General features: G+C 41.7%; 2 protein-coding genes across 2 annotated transcripts in view; one reads left to right on the top strand and one right to left on the bottom strand.

Annotated features, from left to right (window-relative positions):
• The window catches only part of LOC100989368 (Kell metallo-endopeptidase (Kell blood group)), a 388,650-nt gene that overhangs the window by 147,559 nt on the left and 216,222 nt on the right, over positions 1 to 24,869 (top strand). The gene's annotated exons all lie outside the window — the stretch shown is intronic.
• On the bottom strand, positions 1,045 to 8,666 carry PIP (prolactin induced protein). The gene is made up of 4 exons (XM_003820552.4): positions 8,532 to 8,666; positions 5,471 to 5,576; positions 1,591 to 1,705; positions 1,045 to 1,262 (listed from the first exon to the last, which is right to left on the bottom strand). The coding sequence occupies exons 1-4, from the start codon at positions 8,624 to 8,626 to the stop codon at positions 1,138 to 1,140; spliced, it is 441 nt and encodes a 146-aa protein (XP_003820600.1). The 5' UTR covers positions 8,627 to 8,666; the 3' UTR covers positions 1,045 to 1,137.

The following is a 24,869-nucleotide window of genomic DNA, read 5'->3' as shown; positions in this document are numbered from 1 at the left end:
GGTTAACACTTAAACTGTCCGTAGACAGCAAGGCTAAAAGAGCGCACTTTAACACACGCCCACTTGCCCTCCTGCACCTGTCCGTCTGCGTGCTCCTCCTCCTCTAAGGGGTTTGAGCAGCTGAACAGATGAGTGACACCCCTGTTGCATGTTCTGCGAGGGAGGTCAGGTAACTCTCCTGTTTCACAATGTTACAATCCTAATTAATATAAAAAAATGATCTTTTCCAATGACTGTATTTTCCGCCCTGGATTTTGATTCTCATTTAGGATCACTGGCCTAGGGGATATGGTCCCACTTTCTTGCCCAGATTCACTCGGCCTCTCCTGATTTTGCTCCTGTCCTCTTGCCAGATCTGCTTCTAACTCTTCCATGTATACTTAATCCTGCCCAATATGAAAGTGTTTACCTGCCCTGAGCAAGCCACTATTTCATGCTTTGGGCTCTTGGTGCCTGCGTCCTATCTACTAGAATGCCCTCTGCCCACTTTGTGCACCTGATCCTTGCTCATATTCCACTTCTATGGGCTGGCCCTCTGGGATGAAGCCCCTCAGGGCTCCCTCTGCCCCTTTACTCCTCTATTATGCCTGAGCTCCTCAGGCAGAGCTGCACAGGACCCTGATATCCCTGAGTGTCACAATCCATTGAAAACAAGCAACAGAACAGCATAGAATGCTACTGCTCATTTAGGGGGCCATGGACTCCATCCCTGACTCTGCTGCATGCAACAGGACTCCTGTCTTCTGGAATCTGAGCTGTTGCTGGAGGGCAGTGGGATGGAGAAAGGTCAAGCAACAGGGAGGCTTGGTGCCTGCCCTGGCTCTGCCACTCCTGTGCCATGAACTTTAGGGCCACTGCTTTTCCTCTCTGTGAGCGTAGCTCCTCTTCCCAGTTTCTTCTTCTCTCCCTCTTCATACCAATGGGCAGTGAGAACCCGTACAATCTCCTCAGTAAAGGTTCTTTGAAAGACAAATGTTCTAGAAATTTCAGGTAATCTGGGGTTCTTCAGGAGCAGATTTTGGAGATACAACGGAACATGGAGAAGCATGTTAAGAAGTTTATTTTATAGACCACAGCAGAAATTCCAGCCAAGTTTCCTTAGAGGAAATCACCTGGGTGTGGCAGACAGGGCTTCCATTATTCTACCTTTAGGATTTCAGTAGTATAAAACCGGTTGTTTTTGATGGGGATTACAGCAGCATCATCAGGGCAGATGCCTAATTCCTGAATAACATCAACGACGGCTGCAATTTGCACAGTTCCTGAAAAAGACAGGGACGGAGATCATCTCTCAGACACCCTGGCCATGTCCTGTCTTTTCTACTCATATCAGGCATCTGCCCCCTGGGGTTCAGTTTCCCCAAATCCTTTGCAAATTTGTCTCCTGTATCAACTTTTTGCACTCAATGCCTCTGTCTTAGAACCTGGGTGCCTTCCCCATCTGCTCTCCCCATGCTCTTCCCTTCCTCCCTTCTGTCCTTCTGCCCTGAGGTCCTGGTCCTGCTCGGTTCGCAGCCATGTTTCTGTTTATAGTTTCTCCTCCCTGGTGGCTGGTGGGTAGTTCCCTCCTTGGACAACTTCTGTACTTACTGTTGGTGTAAAAGTCCCAGTAGAAGGTTTTTGGATTGTCGTCACATAGGCAGGCAGTATACTTATAGTTAAATGCACCTTGTAGAGGGATGCTGCTAATGAGGTAAGTTTTAACCTGGTGAGGAGAAGGTGGGAGGGGGAATTCATTGTTATTTTGGGGAATGGGTAAGGGAGGGAAAAATAGGAGAGGGAGAAGCCGGAGGAGAAGAGTGGGGGTGGAGGTGGGCCCAGGGCAAGGGGGAGTCTACTGTTGTAGTATCATTTCAGGAGCCAAAGTCTAGGTCAGAAGGTTTTCCCTTCCAATGCCCTCAAACTCCGGCCTTAGCAGTGTGGAGAAGCTCAGGAGGAGATAGGGATGCAAGTGAATCCACAGGGCAAGGAGAACTCATCCAGGGCAGCTGTCCAGCTGAGGAGCAGGCTTGCCTTAGTCACCAGCCAGAGGTTTCAGGAATCGACCTGCAATCACGTTTACTCTGAGACCTGGTGAGACAGCAGCCTGGCCACTTGCGTGTAGGAGCCAATGTCAGGCCTTGTTGTCAGAGCTGTGACCAAGCCCCATCTGTGCTCCTCTCTGACTTGGTGACCTTTGGTGATGAGAGTTAGGCCTCTCACTCTCACTTCCCTCAGGTATGAGGTGGAAACAATTAACTACCAAACCTGGCTGTTAGATAAGCAAATAACATCTTGAATGTAAATTTCTTTTTAACTTGGGTGCTTTGCAATTCAAGATCCCAGATTATTGTATATATAAATTTCAGTGGAGTCAGAAGATTTTGTCCAGTTAACGTTTAACACAGCAGTTTTATCCTGGGGTCCATAGACCCAGAGGGATCTGTGGATAGCATTCAGTGAGTCTGTGGACTCAGGCAGGGGAAAAATATGCATCTTTATTACTAACCTCTAATTGAAATTCAGCATTCCTTCAGTTATGAATGTCATCAAGGAACCACAGTGCCATTAGCAGTATGTGTGATTTTATCACAAGGAGAAACGTAGATATGTACATATCATTGCACAGATCCAGAGGTCCGTAATACAGCCTGAATGCACTACCTTGAATGTATGGCAGTTATCAGACTGGCTCATGGTCACGACTGAGGCGCAGTGCCGTTCTGCCCACCTCCTGCAGCTTGCTCAGCTACCTGGCAACTCAGCATCAAGTAGCCGTTCAGACCCAAACAGTAAATTCAGGTGTTCTCACCCTTGGAGTTTTACTCAGAATGCCTTGGAGAATCCTGGCATTTCTTTGGAGAAGACTACCTGTGCCTTGCTTCCCTTTTTTTTTTTTTTAAGAGACAGAGTCTCACTCTGTTGCCCAGGCTGGAGTGCAACAGTGCAAACGCGGCTCACTGCAACCTCCGCCTCCCAGGTTCAAGTGATTCTTCTGCCTCAGCCTCCTGAGTAGCTGGGATTACAGGTGCGTGCTACCAGCCCTGGCTAATTTTTGTATTTTTAGTAGAGACGGGGTTTCACCATGTTGGCCAAGCTGGTCTTGAACTCCTGACCTCAGGTGATCTGCCCACTTTGGCCTCCCAAAGTGCTGGGATTACAGGCACAAGCCACTGTGCCCGGCCTTGTTTACCTTTCTGTTACATTAGCAACAACATATCGTCATGAATCAGAATTTACACCACTTGTACAATAAAAGATCAGAATCCATTGCATGCCTAGCATGGCATGTGGGACGTGTTGCCAAAGACCAGTGCAGTTTAATGTACTTCTTCAAGCTAAGTAACAACATCCATCACACAGATAATGTGTTCATAGAATAAAATTCAACTCTTCTATATTTTAAATGTATTGCTTTCCCAGCTAATGTGTGCATAAAGAAACACATACCTTACTGCATCACAAATTTATTTTTTACAAGTTAGTCACTGTTACTCAATGTGGTAGTTTCTCTCTGTAATCCAATGCACTTTATGCATTTAGAAGCAATTTTCTGATAAATGTTTCATAAACTTCATGAAACCAATGAAATGGCCTGTAGCACAAAAATGTTTAAGCATTGTTTTTGCCACAAGTTTCCTTCAGCTTTAAAGGATTATGCAATCTTTATATTCAAATATACGATTGTAGGTATATTCTATTCTAATTCTAAAATAAATAAATATGAGTCTAAACCTCACTTTTTCAAAAATTCAGTTATAGAAAACATAAATGATAAAAAATGAGGATTAGATGGTAAGAATTTTACAGTTATATAAATATATTTTAATAAAAATTTAAAAATAGTTATACTTTGAAAAATGAAGCCACAAATAAAAATTTGTTGACTAGAAATTTCCTTCCTGTAAATTATTTCTAGTTTGCAAAGTCAGTTAGTCTAAGGATTTCTTATTCTTTTAGTTGTGCTTAGGTGGGTTTTGAAAAGATTGCTTTATTTTAGAGTACTACCATGATTCTTAAAAGCATACTTTTATTAATCACAAAAGCACAAAATTATGTCACATGTCATTTTATTGATTCAAACATATCTTATTATACCTACCACTACCATTAACTATTACCACCAGAAACCACCATTTTCACAAAAATTTTATGTACACATTATGTACATGTTCTTATTCTCATTCTCACCTGTGTTTGTGATAAACAAAATACAAAGTTGAAAAATTATGATTCAGCCTTGCTCCTACCCCAAATTAGTGTACATGTCTCAGATTCTTGGACTGAAAATAGAAAAATTTGACAAAGCAGCTGTGATATTCTTTGCTCATTGACCAGGAATTTTTCTTTACAGGTGTGGGGATATTTCTAGAATGCAGTTGACTGAATAGCAATCTTCATGCTCTCAATGTTGTTTTACATGTAATCATTGTCCTTAAGTCTCATTTGAATTAGGAAACTTATGTTGTAAGGAAATACTTGTGCTGCCTGATAGAAGGTGTCCTTCATGAAGGGTCTGGGGAGGGAGTAGGGGAGATGGGAGATGCATGGGTCTTGGCCCTAGAACAAAGGTAGTGGGGGCAGTTTGCATGCTTGTGACACCTGAGATCAATGACTACGAAAAGGACACACAACCAGTGTCCCAGGGAAGAGTCACTGTGGATTAATAACTGCATAAGTCTATTTGACTTCTGGCCCTTGGCAGCTAGACAGGAGGGATAATGCTCTAATCCCAAGCTGCTCAAAAATGTGATCCTTTGGGCATAGCCTTGGTGTACCTTGGGCGTCTGTTAAAACCCAGAAGTTCTAATCTCTCCCCAGACCTGCTGAATGAAACTCTGAATTTTAACAAGATCCCCGAGTGAGTTTTAGACACATTACCATTTGAAAACCTCTGACCTTGTTCAGAGATTGGACTTCTGAACTTGGGGAAAAGGAGGAGATGATTACGAGCTCCTTGTCAGGGTGGGGAGGCTGGAACAAGAGTCCACTTCTGGTGACCCAGAGCAAAGGAGCAGAAGAAGGCAAGAGGACAGTAGAGTCATTCAGTGCTTACTGGAGAGGAGGAGTCATATCCTGCATGTCCTCTTCTGCCCACCCACCTCAACCTATGGTGTGGAGTTGCTGCTTTCTCTTCTGAGACCTCCCCTCCCTCCATCCTAAACTAAACATGCTCAGGACCTTGGAAGGACTCTAACCGCTTCTCTACTAGCTCTTACACTTTTTTCTTTTTCCCTCTTTCTCACTTCCTATTCCTTCTTCCTTTCCTTCTTATTTATCCTAGACTTCTCTGGATTCGAATTTCTTCATCTGGAAAATGAGAAGTCATCTGTCCCAAGCTCCCACAGTTATTCTGAGTCTCAAGTAGCATAACATAAGTGAGAATGTTTCATTAAGTACACTGTACATTATTAAAGTGAGAGATTAAATTATGTTTATAATCAAGGAGTTGAATTATCTTTTGAAGTCACGCCCCCAGTCATCTACTTACCACCATGCATTCTTTCAATTCTGTTTGAACTGCAAGCACTGCAGTGACTTCGTCATTTGGACGTACTGACTTGGGGATGTCAAAATTCTGTATTATGATCTTCCGACTGATTGTGGGAAGAGAGAAACAGAACACCAAGATCAGAGACCAATCTTTGAGTGAGGGGGGAGCCATGAACAGGGCAAGGGGCACAGGATGGGCAAGGGAGGGAAATTATGGGGCTTGGATCAATTGTTCAGCATTGGAATCCCCTGGAATTTTCATGTGTTGATTGGATTGGTAACTTCACACAGATTTAATTTTGTTTAATAAAACAACTAGGACACTTTAAGATTCCTTAAAGAACTAAAAGTAGTACTACCATTTGATCCAGCAATCCCACTACTGGGTATCAACCCAGAGGAAAAGAAGTCATTATTTAGAAAAGATACTTGCACATGCATGTTTATAGTAGCACAATTCACAATTGCAAAATCTTGGAACCAACCCAAATGCCCATCAATGAATGAGCATCTTCTTCCCTTCCATTGACCAAAAACAAGTTTTTAAAAAGAAAAAATGTACAATACCACATGCCACTTCCTGATAACATCCTACAGGCTCTGGTGGTTGTCTACTGAGTAGGAGGGCTCAAGTCATTATTAGGAGAAAATTTTCTAGCAACAGAATCACATTAAACCAGCAAACCTCTTGATCAGAGAAATGCAAATCAAAACCACAATGCGATACCACCTTACTCCTGCAAGAATGGCCATAATCAAAAAATCATAAAACAGTAGATGTTGGCGTGGATGCAGTGATCAGGGGACACTTCTATACTGCTGATGGGAATGTAAACTGCTACAACCACTATGGAAAACAGTGTGGAGATTCCTTAAAGAACTAAAAATAGAACCACCATTTGATCCAGCAATCCCACTACTGGGTATCTACCCAGAGGAAAAGAAGTAATTATTCAAAAAAGATACTTGCACACACATGTTTATAGCAGCACAATTCACAATTATAAAATTGTGGAACCAACCCAAATGCCCATCAATCAATGAGTGGATAAAGAAACTGTGGTATATATATATATATATATATATGATGGAATACTACTACTCAGCCATAATAAGGAATGAATTAACAGCATTTGCAGTGACCTGTATGAGATTGGAGACTATTATTCTAAGTGAAGTAACTCAGTAATGGAAAACCAAACATCGTATGTTCTCACTGATATGTGGGAGCTAAGCTTTGAGGACTCAAAAGCATAAGAATGATACAATGGACTTTGGGGACTTGCGGGGAAGAGTGGGAGAGGGGTGAGGGCTAAAAGACTACAAATATGGTGCACTGTATACTGCTCGGGTGATGGGTGCACCAAAATCTCATCACCACTAAAGAACTTACTCATGTAACCAAATACCACTTGTACCCCAGTAACTTATGGAAAAATAAAATAAAATAATAAAAAATTAAAAAAAACCCAGCAAACATCTCAATGCACTGGAGGTATTTGTAGGAGCATCTTTGAAGATCCTCCTTCTGTGGTCCCTAGGTAGGGTTTAGGAATTTGTATTTATTTAGCTCCTTAGGAAATTTGGACATATGGCCACGTTTGGGAACTTTAGATACTACTCTACATTTAGACCATACACTGCAATCTGAAAAGGAAAGGAAATGGAGACAAATAAAATAGTCAAATATTCTTCTTCAGTCAATGAGGACTGGGTTCGGGGCCAGGAGAGTTATTTTCTCTTCCCTAGAAACTCCGGGCTACGGACCTTTGTTATTGTGTGGGACAGAAGGGAATTGAGATTCTTAGCCCACAGTGTCTCACAGCCCCATTTTCTTGGGGCAAAGCATCTTAGAGAGATTCTATTTTTTGGTGCCAACTGCTGTAGTGCCCAGTGCACAGGAAAAGGGTATAAATACCTAAGCAACTTCAAAATCTCTCCCATTTGTATATGAGTTTCAGATTGATAGGATGACCAGCTTAGTTCGAGTGACTAACCATCTCAGTTTACCCAGGACTGAGGTCTTTTCCAGAATGGGTTGTGGAGGTGGCGGGGGAGGGCAGAGTTGCAATGCTACAACCAGGAAAGTCCTGGGCAAATCAGGATGGATGGTTGATAACCTAATTAGCATAGCTTATTTGAATACCTTGCTGCCCTTCAGGGCTAAGTGGACTGTCATCTGGCGGGAATGGGGTGGGATCTGAACCTGTCCCCATGCAGGGTTTCTTGGGACACTTGCCTCCATTACATTAGCTTGTCAAAACCCTGAACAGTTTCCTCCAGGACAGGATATCTGACCATGCCATAGAGAGTACCTCCAAGATCACAACCCAGAAACCCAGCATTATAAACCCTACTGCTATAGAGAAAACTCCCTAGATTGGGTATCGCTGCTTTCTCCCAGACCCTTGGCTCCATTTTCTACTTTATTTTACTTGCTCCAATTTTTCTGCTTCCTTCACACATGTGTTCTCAATAAGTTGACTTCTGAACCTGTGCTCTCAGGTCCCAGTATACGTGAGAGCAAGAGGTCATCATATTCATCTTCAGACTTCAGGTTAGGAAGAATGTCTAAGCTGCCTGTCTAGCTCAATCTCAGACCACAGGGCAGTGGCCAGGGCCTCTGGTCCTTTAGCCAGTCCTGCCAAAGCTGCCCTAAGCTGCCGTTGGAACTCACAAACCTGTTATGCTTCTCTTCTAGGAGGCAAGGTGTGAGAAGGTAAAGTTTACTGAGCAGAAATCTGAACAAAGGTATAAATTATGAACAAGATGTGGATCAGCATGTTAGATGAAGACTAACTACTAATTACAGCTTGTAGGTACATTTGGAGCTTTATTTCCACTGGCAATGCAGAAACACCCAGCAAAAATGTGAGAGGAGTTGGTGGGGCTTCCTAAGAGGACAAGAAGTGGAACCTGGCAGGAGATCCATGGGAGCTCCTGGGACTAGAGTTCTGGGAAGTTGAAAGAAATTCTCAGAAAGAGATATGTAATTTCCAGACTGGGAGAGGAGCCCTCCCTGCAATTTTTTTTGTGGGGAAGAGAAGGGCATGGCTCACGTGTTGTCCTGAGCTTTGTTGGCCCCCAACTGCAGGCAGAGAACCAGGAGCAGGGTGGCAGGGCTGGCCCTGAACAGGAGCTGGAACAAGCGCATGCTGGAGAAAACAGAAGGCAATGTGTCCCAGAGAAGTGGTGTCCTAGGTGCCCAGCACATTTCTTATATACAGATTGATCAAGGAAGTGCAAGAGCTGCCAGGGAGATCCATGAGGTGAATCACCCATTCACCCTCCCCACTCGTGATCTTTCCTTGTTGACCCAAAGTTTGTTTTTCTGAGAAAAAATCAACACTCAGCTAGAATGTCAGCGTTTGAGAGAGGAGTCAGATTGTTCTTCCTTATTTTTTCAGCATCAGAGTTTCTCAAAATGGCTGGGACCTCAAAAGATACACCAGTTTTTCCCGAGTTTACAGATTCAGTTTTCTTTTCCCTCCTAATTTGCCTGTCTGAAGTGCTATGTGTAGTCTTAGCTTCAGTCACTGCTCCCTTGGTCTCTGAAAGCAGAGAACCCAGCTGTGGTGGCAGGTTTCAGACCAGAGACATAGAACATCTTTGCTTGATCAAATTATAGTGAGTTCAAGATGCAATGCTATTCAAAACATTTCTTGGAGGGCTAGGATGATCAGGACTTCCCTAGCAGTCACTACCCATCATGAGGTGGAAGAGCTAGAGAAGACCTGAGCTGCTCTACATGATGGGGAAGTGAGTTCAAGACACTGGGTGATGTAAAGATGTTTATTGTCATTGAGTCCTTCTTAATTTCAGGTGTGGTTGCAATATACTGCAGATGCCCAAGATCCCCAGCTGCCCCACAATCCCCAAGGCAGGGTGATATTTTAATTCTAGACAATTCCTATAAATAGCTGGCACCCCCAAATCAGACTTCTTGGCACCAAAGAGCTGGCTCATTTCCTTATTGACATGGCCACTTTCTTACACTTGTCTCATGCGTAAGCCACACAGGAAGAACCACAGTGGAAAGGATTCCTTCTGTGAGAATGGAGCCCACATTATGTCCAGTAGATACCCAGGTTGTAGAATTCCTCTCCTTGGGATGATGGGGAGACTTGCTCTTGCTGACACTGGCATTGTGTTATTTCTCCTTATGAAATTAAATCTGCTCCTTAACCTATGACTTACAATACTATGGGATTTGTTTCTATCATTTGCATGGCACACAGCTGCCCAGGAAGAGCCTCTCTGGCAACAGAGTGAAAATCAGAGTTCTAGGAGTTACCGCCTCTGTATGTTGCTTTAGCCAGGATTCAGAGCTAAAGTGTAAGTGTGTGCTTCTGCTTTCTGGATGTATCTCTCAAAATTGCTCTGTCTGTTTATTCAACTCCCGGATCTACTTTCTCTTTCCTTTGAATTGGACACCATTCATGTCATTGCTCACTTAAAACTTCAGCTGTTCTCATGATCACATGCTTTCTTCCCTGTTTATATCCTATCCACTCAAGAACACTGCTTGTGAGGGTCACAATGACCTTCCTTTGTAAGCCTTTTCCCACAATTAAATTGTCTTCACACCTGGTCCTTCTCACTTGCATAATTTCCATTTGAAGCACATCCTAGCTAGACTGACCAAGGCAGGCATAAGGCAGAAGAATCTAGGAAGTGTCTGTGTGGGAAAATGCAGGAAAAGTTCTTTGCTTGGCTCTTTGAAGGCATAGCCCTGTCCTTGAGGATGCAACTCCAGCACTCCCAAAAGGCAGTGTCCAGAGGAAGGCAGATGACGATGGGTTAAGAGCATCTATTGAAGGTAATGAGGCTGTTCTTCTGTGAGCTAGCAGGAAACTGCAATACCTACAACCCTTCAATGTACAGGACAATCTTTTTTTTTTAAGAAAGAATCTCACTCAGCCAGGCTGGAGTGCAGTGGCATGATCTCAGCTCACTGCAACCTCCACCTCCCGGGTTCAGGAAATTCTCATGCCTCAGCCACCCGAGTAGTGGGGATTATAGGCAGGTGCCACCATACCCAGCTAATTTTTGTATTTTTGGTAGAGATGGGGTGTCACCATGTTGGCCAGGCTGATCTTACATTCCTGACCTCAAGTGATCCACCTGCCTCGGCCTCCCAAATTGCTGGGATTACAGGTGGGAGCCACTGTGCCTGGCCTAGGACAAGTCTTATTCAGGCCATGACTGCTGTGATGGTTACTTTTATTTGTTAGCTTAGCTAGGCACGGTGCCCACTTTTTGGAAAAACAACAGTTTAGAAGTTACTGTGAAGTTGTTGTTTGTTTGTTTGTTTTAAATGTGATTAACATTTAAATCAGTAAAATTTGAGTAAAACAGATTACCTCCATAATATGGGTCAGACTCATTGGATCAGTTGAAAATCTTAAGAGAAAAGCTTGAGGTCCCTTGAGGAAGAAGATTAGGGAGAAAAAGAAACCATAATTATTATGCCATAAAGAATGAACAAGTCTGGGTTTAAGAAATCAAATAAAGGTTGATAAAATCAGATTGTAAACAACTCAGGAAGCTTACAGAAGAGAATGTGTATAGTCCCATAGGGAAAGAGTTAGAATATAGATGAGGCTTGCCACAGGCTAAGTTTGCAAAGAGAAAGATAATCTTAGTCCTGACAGGGCTCATGAGAAGAAGATAAGGAGTGGACAGAGAGGGAGTTATAGACACCAACACACATGAAGCATATGCTGTGTGCATTACACTGCTCTAAACATTTTAACATATATTAGCTCAATCTTTATTACAACCCTGTGAAGGTGGTTGCCATTTTTATTCCATTTTACAAGAGGAGAAACAGAGACCCAGGAGATAAATATCTAACCCAGACCATATAGCCAGTATATAGCAGAGTCAACTTTGCAAGCAGGTTTTGTGGAATCTGAGTTTTGATTTACAGTATCTGAGAACCTCTTTTCGAAATAGAATCCAAACTTACAAATGTAAACTACAGGTACAGGATCTTGGAGGAGGCACCCATAAGTAGGAAGCCCTGAGGCTTCATGCCATTAACTTAATGGCGAATACACCTTTGGGTGGGGCTAGAATTTCCACGCTGGCAGTCTGGCCCTGGAACATGACCCTTTAACCACTGCACTGCCTACTAGTGAGAACAAGTTGCAAAGTTAGTAACTGGCAGAGTTAGGGGTTCAAAATCAAGTAGTCTGATACCAGAGTTTATGTCCTTAAACACTTGTCTAGTCTATTTATTGATGTAGCAACAGTTTAAAGTTGAGAAAAGGAAACTCACAGAGGTTTTAATAAGTTGTTCAAGTCACAGAGCCAACAAATAACAAATGTATTGAAGTTTGGCTTGGCCATATGACTAAGCCAAACCATTGGAACCCAGATAGAAGTGAATCCGGAGATGGCACTTAGAGTGACTACTCTATATTTCCTCTTACTTAATAAAAGCATAATTGGCACAAGACCTGTAGAAGGGCATCTAATGCATACTGAGGATGTAAGATGTAATGAGTTGTTTCTTAGAGGAGGTTATATCCAAGCAAAATCTCTCAGAGGTGAGAGAAGCTGGAGTGTGACTCTTTTCTTAGAAACTCTGTCATCTTTAGTGTCATTTCTTTCTTTCTTCCTTTTTTTTTTTTTTTTTTTGGCGGAGTTGCACTCTTGTCACTCAGGCTGGAGTGCAGTGGCGCAATCTCAGCTCACCGCAACCTCCACCTCTTAAGTTCAAGTGATTCTCCTGTCTCAGCCTCCTGAGTAACTGGGATTACAGGTGCCTGCCACCACACCCAGCTAATTATTTTTATTTTTAGTAGAGACGGGGTTTCACCATGTTGTCCAGGCTGGTCTCAAACTCCTGACCTCAGGTGATCCACCCCCCTTGGCCTCCCAAAGGGCTGGGATTACAGGCGTGAGCCACAATGCCTGGCCTTTAGTGTCATTTCTAAGGTCACCCTGGTGATGTAGGGGCCAAGGGAAAACTTTTTTTCTGCCTTCTGAAGTTTCGCTGAAAAATAAACTGACAAAAAGTAGATTAATAGGAGAAATGGCATAAAGTTTATTAACGTGCATGGGAGAGAATGATGACCTCCAACTCCTCAGTGGGAGTACAGAAGCTCATGTACCATCTTGAGGTTACAAAAGAATGAGGTCTTGGAGCATGGCCAAAACCAGGTTATGGTAGTAAATCAGGTTACAGTGGTGCTACAGGTTATGGGAGGGGAAAAGAGGAAGCCTGGCTAGCAAAGGTGGTCTTGCTATTGTCGACCAAAAGAGTTAAACTCTGTAAAATATTTTAGGAGATTTATTCTAAGCCATATATGAGTGATCATGGCCTGTGACACAGCCCTCAGGAGGTCCTGAGAACATGTGCCCAAGGAGGTGGGGGTACAGCTTGGTTTATATATTTTAAGGGAGGCATGAGACATCCATCAAATACATTTAAGAAAGACAGTGGTTTGGTTCAGAAAGGCGGGACAACTCAAAGGGCAGGGGCAGGGGGAGGGGTCTAGGCTATAGGTAAATTTAAACATTTTCTGTTTGACAATTAGTTGAGTTTATCTGAAGACCTGGGGTCAATAGAAAGAAAATGTTCAGGTTAAGATAAAGGACTGTGGAGATCAAGTTTTACTGTGCAGAAGAAGCTCTCAGATAGCAGACTTCAGAGATAGCAGATGGTAAAATGTTTCTTATCGGACTTAAAAGGGTGCCTGGCTCATAGGTGATTATCTCCTGGATCTGGAAAGGAAGGAAGGAAAAGAAAGGAGTAAGGGGATTCTCTATAGAATGTGGATTTTTCCCACAAGAGACTTTGCAGGGCAATTTCAAGGCATGGCAAGGAAATGTATTTGGGGGTAAAACATTTTGATTTTCTTCCTTGTTATGCCAGAGTCAGATTGGAAAGTAAGTCACCATATACAGGGTTAAAATAAAACCCATCTGATGAGCATTTATGGTCTCCAGACCCCTTAGATAGGAATTTGGCCAAGATTAAAACAAACAAATACACACACACACAAACAGAGCTTAGTCCTCACTATGCAGGTGAAATCTCACAGGTAGTAGCCCTCAGAGAGAATAGGTAAATGTTTCTTTCAGACCTTTAAAGGTATCAGACTCTCAGTTAATCTTTCCTAGATCTGCAAGGGAGGACCTCAGGAAAAGCCTGTTGCATCAGTGCAGATTCTCTAGAGACACAAATCTCCCCACAAAAGACATCTTTGCAGCACTGCTTCTGTTTGCAGATCCTCTAACAGCCATCTCAAAGTATGTCAAAGGAGTATATTTTTGGGTGAAATAGTTTTGTTTTCTTCAGGTATTAGTATTCAGCTTTTAAGAGGTGAAAGAGAGAATGGAGAATTACGGAGTGTTTTATTTTTTTTTTAATGGGCAAGATTTGGAAGTGGCTTCCAAATCATAGAATGTCATTCATTCTTTGTCCCCATTGCCACAGCTTAGTCCTGTAGCCAAATCAAACTGCAGGAGAGATTGGGAAATTTAGCATACCTGTGTGCTTAGGAGGAAAGGGAAACAGATTTGGTAAGTTGCTGTGTTCCTTTACATATGTGGTATGTGTATCTGTGTTTTTTATAGAGAATGTCATCCTAAAATAATCAAAAAGATCAGAATGTAGTTGAAAGAGAGTTTATTCAAGCACAATGCTTGAGGATGTACCCACCAGCAAGCACAGATTCCAAAGAATGGAAGTCAGTGTTCCAAAGTATAAAAGTTTCAGATCATTTATACAGATAAAGTTCAGGGAAGTTTAGCAGAATTTCAATACCTTTCTATGGAAGGCTTAATGCATAGTTACAATGATCTGATTAGTTGAGGTGGTTTTTTTCTTTCTGGAAAGATATCTCTAACATTCCACACTGAAGATGTAACTGTCAGGGGGTCTGTTTTGAGGATGCAATCTGGTCTGAGTTAGGTACAGAACAATAGAGGAAGCAGTTAATCTAGAATAAATATCAGTGATTGGAAGGAGGAAGTCTGTTCTCTGGTCTTTCTTAGTCATTTACAGAACCAGAACAATGAGGAAGACGGTTAAGCTGTAATCTAAGAAGCAGAATTGCAAAACATGCTACATGACTCAGATCACAGTAGCAGCTCTCTCAAAGTTTAAGGAGTTTGCAGTGTTCTAACAGATTTTAAATTTTATTCATTTTCACAAAAATATCAAAATGTTTTCCAAAGTTGTGGTGCCATTTTATACACTGCACAACAGTTTCCCAATATTTAATATTGTCAATACTTTTAATCTTGGCTTTTCTGGTGGATATGTAGTGGAGCTTGTTGTGATTTACTTTGAATGTTTGTGATTATTAGTGGTATTTAGCCTTTTTATATGTCATCTGGATATTATATATTCCCTTTTGTGAGGTGCCTATTCAAGCCTTTGCTTGTTTTTCAATTGTAACTGCCTGAGAGGTTCTTTCTGCCTGCTGCACAAAGAAAGACCATGGCATTGCAGTAAAGAAAGTTTAATAGACCTGAGACTGGCCACACCACGTGGGACATGGAAGTAGTACTCAAATCAATCTCATCCAAGCTCATAGTTAAGAGGATTTTTTCAAAGCCAGTTTAGGGAAAGGGTGGCAGTGGCCAGGTAATGGGTGCTTGCTGATGATTGGTTGGGTTGGAGGTGAAATCATATGTGGTTGAAGCTGTCCTTGTAAACACCCAAGGGGTTCACCTTGCCTGCTGCCTAGACAAAGTGCCAATTCATCAAGACAGGACTTGCAATAGAGAAAGTCCTGTATGTAAAGAAAGTAATTCATGCAGAGCAGGCTGTATGGGAGACTGGAGTTTTATTATTACTCAAATCAGTCTCACAAGATAATTTCTTATCTTGTGGCTAATGTTAGTCCTACAAAGGCAATCTAGTCCCCCGGCAAGAAGGTCTGCTTTGGGAAAGGGCTGTCTGTGTTTTAAACTATAAACTAAGTTTCTCCCAAAGTTAGTTTCAGAAATTCTCCTTGTTGTATCTGAAAATATGCCATTCCAGTGAAAGCCTTGAATAGGCAGTGTCTCCAATTGTGTCCTGCTACAAGGAAAAACAGATTCTTATTGAACTCATGAAAATAACAATATTGCCATGAAATAATAATGTTCTTGAATAGCTTCTAAATTCTGGAGAAATCAGGTAGAGAGAAAGGTAAATGTCTCAATTTGCTCATGAAAGTTTACTTTACCTATTGCTATAAGCCATGAAGATCTCAAAAGAAAAAAAGTTTTTAGGACTTTGGAAAACAAAACAAAAAGATTTTACAATGTTTTAAGCAAAAAGAAGTAAAAATTATTTCAGTCCTTCCTTAGTTCAGTTCCATGGAATTAATTCTTTTTCTGCTCGATATTGGCCTAGCAATCTTCATAAATACATCAGTTGTTTTTATGAGAGTTCTGGAAGTATTTTTTACCTAGTCCAATGGTATGATCTCCAAAGTTATCAGAAACCTGTATTCAAGAGCACTTGGGCCAGGCACGATGGCTTATGCCTGTAATCTCAATCACTTTTGACCACAGAAGATGACTTTCATAAACATTTTAAACCTCTTATAATTTTTTCCATTCTCTTTCTTTCCCTGACTTCCTATATCCATTCACTTTATCTCATTGTTCTTCTTTTATTTCTTCAATTTAGTACAACTTTTAAATAACCTCTAACCTAGGCAAAATCACTTTTCCTTTAACAAAAAACATATCCTCATATCCATCTTATAACCATCCTTACCAAAAAAAAATCTTATGTATTTTCTTATACATTCTATGTATAGAATTGTTATCCTTCTTATCCCTAATTCTAGTTACCATATATTAATTAGAATTTTAACTCCTAGTAACCTTAATTCACAGTGAAAACCTAAGAAGTAAGCAATTTTTAAGTGTCAGTCACATACCAACAGTTTATGAATATGAATTTTTATAATATTTAGAAACATAGGCTTTCTAATGGAACATTCTTTAAAAATGTAGAACAGGGCCAGGCGCGGTGGCTCGTGCCTGCAATCCCAGCACTTTCGGAGGCCGAGGCAGGATGATCATGAGTTCAGGAAATCAAGACCATCCTGGCTAACATGGTGAAACCCCGTCTCTACTAAAAATACAAAAAATTAGCCAGGAATTGTGGCGGGCACCTGTAGTCCCAGCTACTCGGGATGCTGAGGCAGGAGAATGGCATGAACCCAGGAGGCAGAGCTTGCAGTGAGTCGAGATTGCACCACTGCACTCCAGCCTGGGCGACAGAGCTAGACTCCATCTCAAAAAAAAAAAAATGTTGTGGGAAGTCAGGGACTCCAAACAGAGGGACTGGCTGGAGCCACGGCAGAGGAACATAAACTGTGAAGATTTCATGGACATTTATCAGTTCCCAAAATTAATACTCTTACAATTTCTTATGCCTGTCTTTACTTTAATCTCTTAATCCTGTTATCTTCATAAGCTGAGAATGTATGTCACCTCAGGACCACTGTTGTACAAATTGATTGTAAAACGTGTGTTTGAACAATATGAAATCAGTGCACCTTGAAAACGAACAGAGTAACAGCGATTTTAGGGAACAAGGGAAGACAACCAAAGGTCTGACTGCCTGCAGGGTTGGGCAGAATAGAGCCATATTTTTCTTCTTGCAGAGAGCCTATAAATGGACGTGCGAGTAGGAGAGATATCGCTGAATTCTTTTCCCAGCAAGGAATATTAATAATTAATACAATGGGGAAGGAATGCATTCCTGGGGGAGGTCTATAAATGGCTGCTCTGGGAGTGTCTGTCTTATGTGGTTGGGATAAGGGCTGAAATACGCCCTGGTCTCCTGCAGTACCCTCAGGCTTATTAGGGTGGGAAAAAGATCCTGCCCTGGTAAATTTGAGGTCAGACTGGTTCTCTGCTCTCGATCCCTGTTTTCTGTTGTTTAAGATGTTTATCAAGACAATACGTGCACAGCCGAACATAGACCCTCCTCAGTAATTCTTTTTTTTTTTTTTGAGACATGGTCTCACTCTGTCACCCAGGCTGGAGTGCAGTGGTGCGATCTCGGCTCACTGCAAGCTCCGCCTCCTGGGTTCACGCCATTCTCCTGCCTCAGCCTCCCAAGTAGCTGGGACTACAGGCGCCCGCCACCATGCCTGGCTAATTTTTTTTGTATTTTTAGTAGAGACGGGGTTTCACCGTGTTAACCAGGATGGTCTTGATCTCCTGACCTGGTGATCCACCTGCCTTGGCCTCCCAAAGTGCTAGGATTACAGGCGTGTGCCACCACACCTGGCCCAGTAATTCTAATTTTGCCCTTTGCCTTGTGATCTTTGCTTTGCCCTTTGCCTTGTGATCTTTATTGCCCTTTAAAGCATGTGATCTTTGTGACCTACTCCCTGTTCATACACCCCCTCCCCTTTTAAAGTCCTTAATAAAAACCTGCTGGTTTTGCGGCTCAGGGGACATCACGGACCTACCGATATGTGAGGTCACCCCCAGAGGCCCAGCTGTAAAATTCTTCCTTTGTACTCTTTCTCTTTATTTCTCAGACTGGCCGACAGTTAGGGAAAATAGAAAGGACCTATGTTGAAATACTGGGGGCTGGTTCCCCCGATAAAAATGTAGAACAGGACATTTTTACTAAGAAATATAAATATCTTTTGTTTCTCTGAAATAAGAAGTCAAAAGTATTTAAGCTTCAACTCATAATTAGTCATTAATGTCTTAGAATTGTATCTTATTTAGAGATAATTTAGACATTCAATGAATATCCATCCTTTAATTTAGCATAGCAAATTTTGAGGGTATAGTTAACAAAAAGATTTTAAAAACCTTTAAAAACATTTGTATTAGTCAGGGTTCTCTAGAGGGACAGAACTAATAGGATACATGAGTTTATTAAGTATTAACTCACAGGATCACAAGGTCCCACAATAGGCCGTCTGGAAGCTGAGGAGCAAGGAAAGCCAGCCTGAGTCCCAAAACTGAAGAATATGGAGTCTGATGTTTGAGGGCAGGAAGGGTCCAGCTTGGGAGAAACATGTAGGCTGGGAGGCTAGGCCAGTGCAGTGTTTTGTTTTGTTTTCTTTTTTTTTGAGGTGGAGTCTCACTCTTGTCACCCAGGCTGGAGTGCAGTGGTGCGATCTTGGCTCACAGCAATCTCCACCTCCTGGGTTCAAGTGATTCTCCTGCCTCAGCCTCCTGAGTAGCTGGGATTACAGGTGCCTGCCACCACATCTGGCTAATTTTGGTATTTTTAGTAGAGACAAGGTTTCACCATGTTGGCTAGGCTGGTCTCGAACTCCTGACCTCAGGTGTTCCACCTGCCTTGACCTCCCAAAGTGCTGGGATTACAGGCGTGAACCACTGCACCTGGTCCCAGTCTTGTCATTTTACGTTTTCCTGTCTGCTTTATATTCTAGCAGCTGATTTTGATGGTGCTCACCCAGATTAAGGGTGGGTCTGCCTTTCCCAGCCCACTGACTCAAATGTTAGTCTCCTTTGGCAACACCCTCAAAGACACACCCAGGATCAATAATTTACATTTTTCAGTCCTATGAAGTTGACACTCAGAATTAACCATCACAACCTTTTTAAGTAAGCATATTATAAAACTTAATAGGTATTAATAGTTCATTTATAAACTCATCCCATTTACATCTATTTAATTTATTCACTCTTAAAAATTATGTTTGGAAAAGTTTATAAGACATAGGACACATTTGGCCATCATCTCAAGTTAAATTTTCTATTAACTATTTTTATATTACTATATGTTAGGCAAGTATCCTAAAGGCAAGAAACTGAAAGGTTCATTTGGGCCTTTTTAAAAGTCAGTTTGTCACTTGTATACTATATACAAACACAAACATTTACACAAGTATAAAAATACAGACAAAGATTTTATAGTTTTGATTTGTGAAAGGAAAATAAATCTTGGCACCACAAAATCACTAAGCCAAAGGGAAAAGGCAAGCCGGGGACTGCTTAGGGCAAACCTGCCTCCCATTTTATTATCCCTAAATAAGATAGCTACAGAGATAAGAAGCCACATACCTCCCTCACAATTTTCCCACAAGGAAATTCTTTGTGGACAAAGAACAGACAGAACTCAAAATCGTCCCTCTGAGGCTCACCTGAGACAAATGCATATCTAATTACTTCCTCTGACTTATTGTTTATGTAAAAATGCAGATTCACTGAGACAGATTAAATTGTGTATTCAGTGGAAGACTGATCAAGTACTTAAAATAATGCAGCCTTTTGTCTTTTATCTACTTCTAACATGGAAACCCCCACTTTGAGTTGTCCTGCCTTACTGGAACGAACCAATGTACATTTTACACATTTGATTGATGCCTCATATCTCCCTAAAATAAAGCAAGCTGTACCCTGACCACCTTGGGCACATGTTGTCAGGATGTCCTGAGGCTGTGTCATGGGTGCTTTCTTAACTTTGGCAAAACAAACTTTCTAATTTGACTGAGACCTGTCTCAGTTATTTAGGCTTCACAGATTTTAATATTTTACCCACGAGTCAGGCAAAACTCATTAGTTTAAAAAGACAGTTGGAATCAAACTGTGGCTTTGTAAATGGAACGAGTTAAAGTTTATCTGTCTCACAGGCTGAAGCCCTTACTGATTTAGAAAACAAGATAGGAAATTTATGTTTCATAGTACAGAGAAAGAGTTTAAGCTTTCAAAAGGCCAGTGAAGTTTTACATTATTCTTGGCACAAATCATGTCAACAAAACAGAAGCAAACCAAGGGAGTGCATACAGTTAGTAAGGTATAAAAAAGAAATAAAATTCTAAGCCTCCTAACTGACTACTGGGCCCTCCCCTCTGCCAAGGACATTCCAAAGTTAATCTGAAAAATTAGCTCAGGCCATGATGGGAAGTGGGGTGCCACTGGACATGCCTCGCAGCTGACCAGTGTTAACATCAACACAAAGACCTTAAGACTAATAGAGCAGGCTGGATGTGGTGGCTCGCTCCTGTAATCCCAGCACTTTGGAAGGCAGAGGCAGGTGGATCACATGAAGTCAGGAGCATGGCCAACATGGTGAAACCCTGTCTCTACTAAAAATACAAAAATTTAGCTGGGTGTGGTGGCCCATGCCTGTAGTCCCAGCTACGTAGGAAGCTGAGGCAGGAGAATCACTTGAACTCAGGAGGTGGAGGTTCCAGTGAGCTGAGATTGCGCCACTGCACTCTAGCCTGGACAACAGAGTGAGACTCTGTCAAAAAAATACTAATAGAATCTTTAAGTCTGACAGGAAACGTTTACAATCTATTCTCTCTGAGGCCCGCTACCTGGAGGCTTCATCAGTGTGATAAAACCTTGGTCTCTAAAATCCCTTATCTTAACACAGAAATTTCTTTGTATTGATTTCAGGTCTTTAGACAATAACTCTTTTGACCAATTGCCAATCAGAAAATCTTAGAATCTGCCTATGATCTGGGGCCCCCACTTCCTATTGTCCCATCTTTCTGGATTAAACCAATATACATCTTACATTAATTGATTGATGTCTTATGTCTCCCTAAAATATATAAAACCAAGTTGTAGTTCAACCGCTTTGGGCACATGTTCTCAGGATCTCCTGAGAGCTGTGTCATGGGTCATTGGTCATTCTTATTGGGCTCAGAATAAATCTCTTCAAATATTTTACTCTTTTTCTTGACAAAAGGGTTAAGAAGAAAGAAATTTAGTCAACTGACAAGTTTTTATAGAGAACAGAGGCCCAATTAAAAAGTATATATGCATATGTATCTTAAATATCAGCTTTTAATTAAATCGTCTTTTGACTATAGAGATCTTAAAAAAAAAAACTTCAAGTCTCTTATCATATTTCAGCCAGAACAGTCAATATTCCTGCTTTTGTACCATTTCCCCCCTCTTTTAAACCAAAGGTATCTTTGCAAGTGACTCACCAAAACCAATAAGCTTTAACCAATGTTATGATGTAATCAATATATTGATCAACGAGCCTTCTCCAAAGAGTTGCAGGACAGTTCTCACAAGATTCCAGATTCATGCCAAAGAAAGTTCAAAGAGAGAAAAGTTTTGCTAGCTACAAATGGGTGTACAACCCATATCACTCTGGCCATATTCTCTAGGGTCTCAGCTTCTCAGTTGACTGGCTACACAGAGAGTTCAGATGAAAAATTTAAAGAGATATTTAATGAAGCAGGAAGACAAAATCTGCCCATAGGGGTAGTGCCAAAAGGTGGGCAAATATAGGAAGGCAAATTTATAGAGGTAAAGTCTGCTCACAGATTCCCCTGGCCCATTAGTGGGCTAATAAGCAGCTGTCTCCAGTAAGGGAGGATTTATGTCCTCGCTTTAGGCAAACAAAAGAAGGGCAGAGAATCTCCCTGCCTTTTAGCTGTGTTTAGCTCAACAATCCTAAGTATTTTAGAGGGTAATATTTTGGCTTCCTTCGGTAGAATGGATTACAAATGGGTGACCCAAAAGGTGTAGAGTCATACTAAAACCACCTTTGCAAAAATTGTATCAATGAGTAATATAACAGTAAGTTGAGCTAACTACCCCACTGCCCCATCTTGCTGTTTCCTTTATTCCTGGGCGATAGGGCTAAGCTAACTTTTTCTTTTTCTTTTTTTTTTTTGAGACAATGTCTTGCTCCATCGCACAGGTTGGAGTGCAGTGGCACTATCTCAGCTCATTGCAACCTCTGTCTCCAGGGTTCAAGTGGTTGTCGTGCCTCAGTCACCCAAATAGCTGGGTTTACATGAGTGCGCCACAATGCCTGGCTAATTTTTTTATTTTTAGTAGATTAGGTGTTTTCCCATGTTGGCCAGGCTGATCTCAAACTTCTGGCCTCAAGTGATCCACCCACCTCGGCCTCCCAAAGTGCTAGGATTACAGGCATGAATCACTGTGCCTCGCCCTAAGCTATAGTTTGGTGCAAAAGTAATTGCAGTTTTTGCCATTACTTTTAATGGCAAAACTGCAGTTAGCTTTGAACCAATCTAATAATTTTGGAAGACATTTAGACTATAGTTTAAATGATAGCAGGCCTAAAACTTAACAGGCTTTGTAAAGCTAATGGGAGGCCATGAGGCTTGGGGAAGGAGAGGAGGCTGAGTCTGGCTAAGACTCAGACATGAATGATTGTTTGCCACTATTCTTGAGGTTATAAGATAGGCAACTTTTCCAATTATTCCTGCAGATGACACCACTTTTGTAGATTGACCCTTTGAGACATCCTTTCAGGTTTTTTTGCAGGTCTAACACCCATGGCTCCACCTGGACCCACCAATCCCACTGCTGTGGCCCCACCTGGAAGCTATCCAGCCTGCAGGAGTACAGCTTTAACACCTATGATTTCATCTCCAGCCCAACCAATTAGCAGCAAACCTAGCCACCCCCACCCCTTCCCCCAAACTGCCTTTGAAAAACTCCTAACCTATGAGCTTTGGATGAAATGATTTGAGTCCCAGTGAAGCAGCATCGTTCATCTGGGGTAATACCTGAGATTTGTTGCCTCACACCAAGGAAATCAAGGATGTGGATACACAAGCAGTGAGGTTAAGAACAGAGGCTTAACAGGCAAAAGAAAGAGAAAAGCTCTCTCCTGAAGAGAGAGGGCGTCCCGAGCAAGTTTTCCAGTCTGCAGTGAAGTGTAGGAAATTTTTTAGATGAGCTTGAGGAGGCGGTATCTGATTTACATAGGGCGTGAAAGATTGGTCAGGCCAGGTGTGCCATTTGCATAGCACAGAAAGAACTGGCTAGGACTAGGTGTGCTGTTTGCATAGCATGTGAAGAAGCTGCCCCCACCAACCCTAGTCTTTTATTATGCAGGTGGGTTCTCTACCTGGCCAACACCATGTTGCCTGCTACTTTTTAAATTTTTTAAAATATGCTTTAAGTTCTATGGTACATGTGCACAACGTGCAGACTCATTACATAGGTATACATGGGCCATGCTGGCCTGCTGCACCCATCAACTCATCATTTACATCAGGTATTTCTCCCAGTGCTATCCCTCCCCCACCCACCCCATGACAGGCCCCGGTGTGTGATGTTCCCCACCCTGTGACCAAGTGTTCTCATTGTTCAATTCCCACCTAAGAGTGAGAACATGCGGTGTTTGGTTTTCTGTCCTTGTGATAGTTTGCTCAGAATGATTGTTTCCAGCTTCATCCATGTCCCTGCAAAGGACATGAAGTCATCCTTTTTATGGCTGCATAGTATTCCATAGTGTATATGTGCCACATTTTCTTAATCCAGTCTATCATTGATGGACATTTGGGTTGGTTCCAAGTCTTTGCTATTGTGAATAGTGCCTCAATAAACTTACGTGTGCATGTGTCTTTACAGTAGCATGATTTACAATCCTTTGGGTATATACCCAGTAATGGGATCACTGGGTCAAATGGTATTTCTAGCTCTAAATCCTTGAGGAATCGCCACACCATCTTCCAGAATGGTTGAACTAGTTTACACTCCCACCAACAGTGTAAAAGCTTTCGTATTTCTCCATATCCTCTCCAGCATCTGTTGTTTCCTGACTTTTTAATGATCACCATTCTAACTGGCATGAGATGGTATCCCATTGTGGTTTTTATTTGCATTTCTCTGGTGACCAGTGATGATGAGCATTTTTACATGTGTCTGTTGGCTGCATAAATGTCTTCTATTGAGAAGTGTCTGTTCATATCCTTTGCCCACTTTTTGATGTTTTTTTTCTTGTAAATTTGTTTAAGTTCTTTGTAGATTCTGGATATTAGCCCTTTGTCAGATGGGTAGACTGCAAAAATTTTCTCACATTCTTTGGGTTGCCTATTCACTCTGATGGTAGTTTCTTTTGCTGTGCAGAAGCTCTTTAGTTTAGATTCCATCTGCCTATTTTGGCTTTTGTTGCCTTTGCTTTTGGTGTTTTAGTCATGAAGTCCTTGCCCTTGCCTATGTCCTGAATGGTATTGCGTAGGTTTTCTTCTAGGGTTTTTATGGTTTTAGGTCTAACATTTAAGTCTTTAATCCATCTTGAATTAATTTTTGCATAAGGCGTAAGGAAGGGATCCAGTTTCAGCTTTCTACATATGACTAGCCTGTTTTCTGAGCACCATTTATTAAATAGGGAATCCTTTCCTCATTGCTCGTTTTTGTCAGGTTTGGCAAAGATCAGATGGTTATAGATGTGCGGTGTTATTTCTGAGGCCTCTGTTCTGTTCCATTGGTCTATATCTCTGTTTTGGTATCAGTACCATGCTGTTTTGGTTACTGTAGCTTTGTAGTATACTTTGAAGTCAGGTAGCATGATGCCTCCAGCTTTGTTCTTTTTGCTTAGGATTGTCTTGGCAATGTGGGCTCTTTTTTGGTTCCATATGAACTTTAAAGTAGTTTTTTTCCAGTTCTGTGAAGAAAGTCATTGGTAGCTTGATGGGGATGGCATTGAATCT

The sequence above is a fragment of the Pan paniscus genome, chromosome 6, assembly GCF_029289425.2.
Source record: "Pan paniscus chromosome 6, NHGRI_mPanPan1-v2.0_pri, whole genome shotgun sequence".
Taxonomy (NCBI): domain Eukaryota; kingdom Metazoa; phylum Chordata; class Mammalia; order Primates; family Hominidae; genus Pan; species Pan paniscus.
Note: the sequence above shows the minus strand (reverse complement) of the source record. Positions and strands in the feature narration are given on the sequence as shown.

What these genes read in the sequence shown, in the direction of transcription:
- PIP (XM_003820552.4), bottom strand. Translation starts at nt 8,626, where the DNA reads ATGCGCTTGTTCCAGCTCCTGTTCAGGGCCAGCCCTGCCACCCTGCTC. An exon ending in AACAAAGCTCAGGACAACAC is followed by an intron (nt 5,577 to 8,531) that starts GTGAGCCATGCC and finishes TCCCACAATCAG; the next exon opens with TCGGAAGATCATAATACAGA. An exon ending in CTGGGACTTTTACACCAACA is followed by an intron (nt 1,263 to 1,590) that starts GTAAGTACAGAA and finishes TGTCTTTTTCAG; the next exon opens with GAACTGTGCAAATTGCAGCC.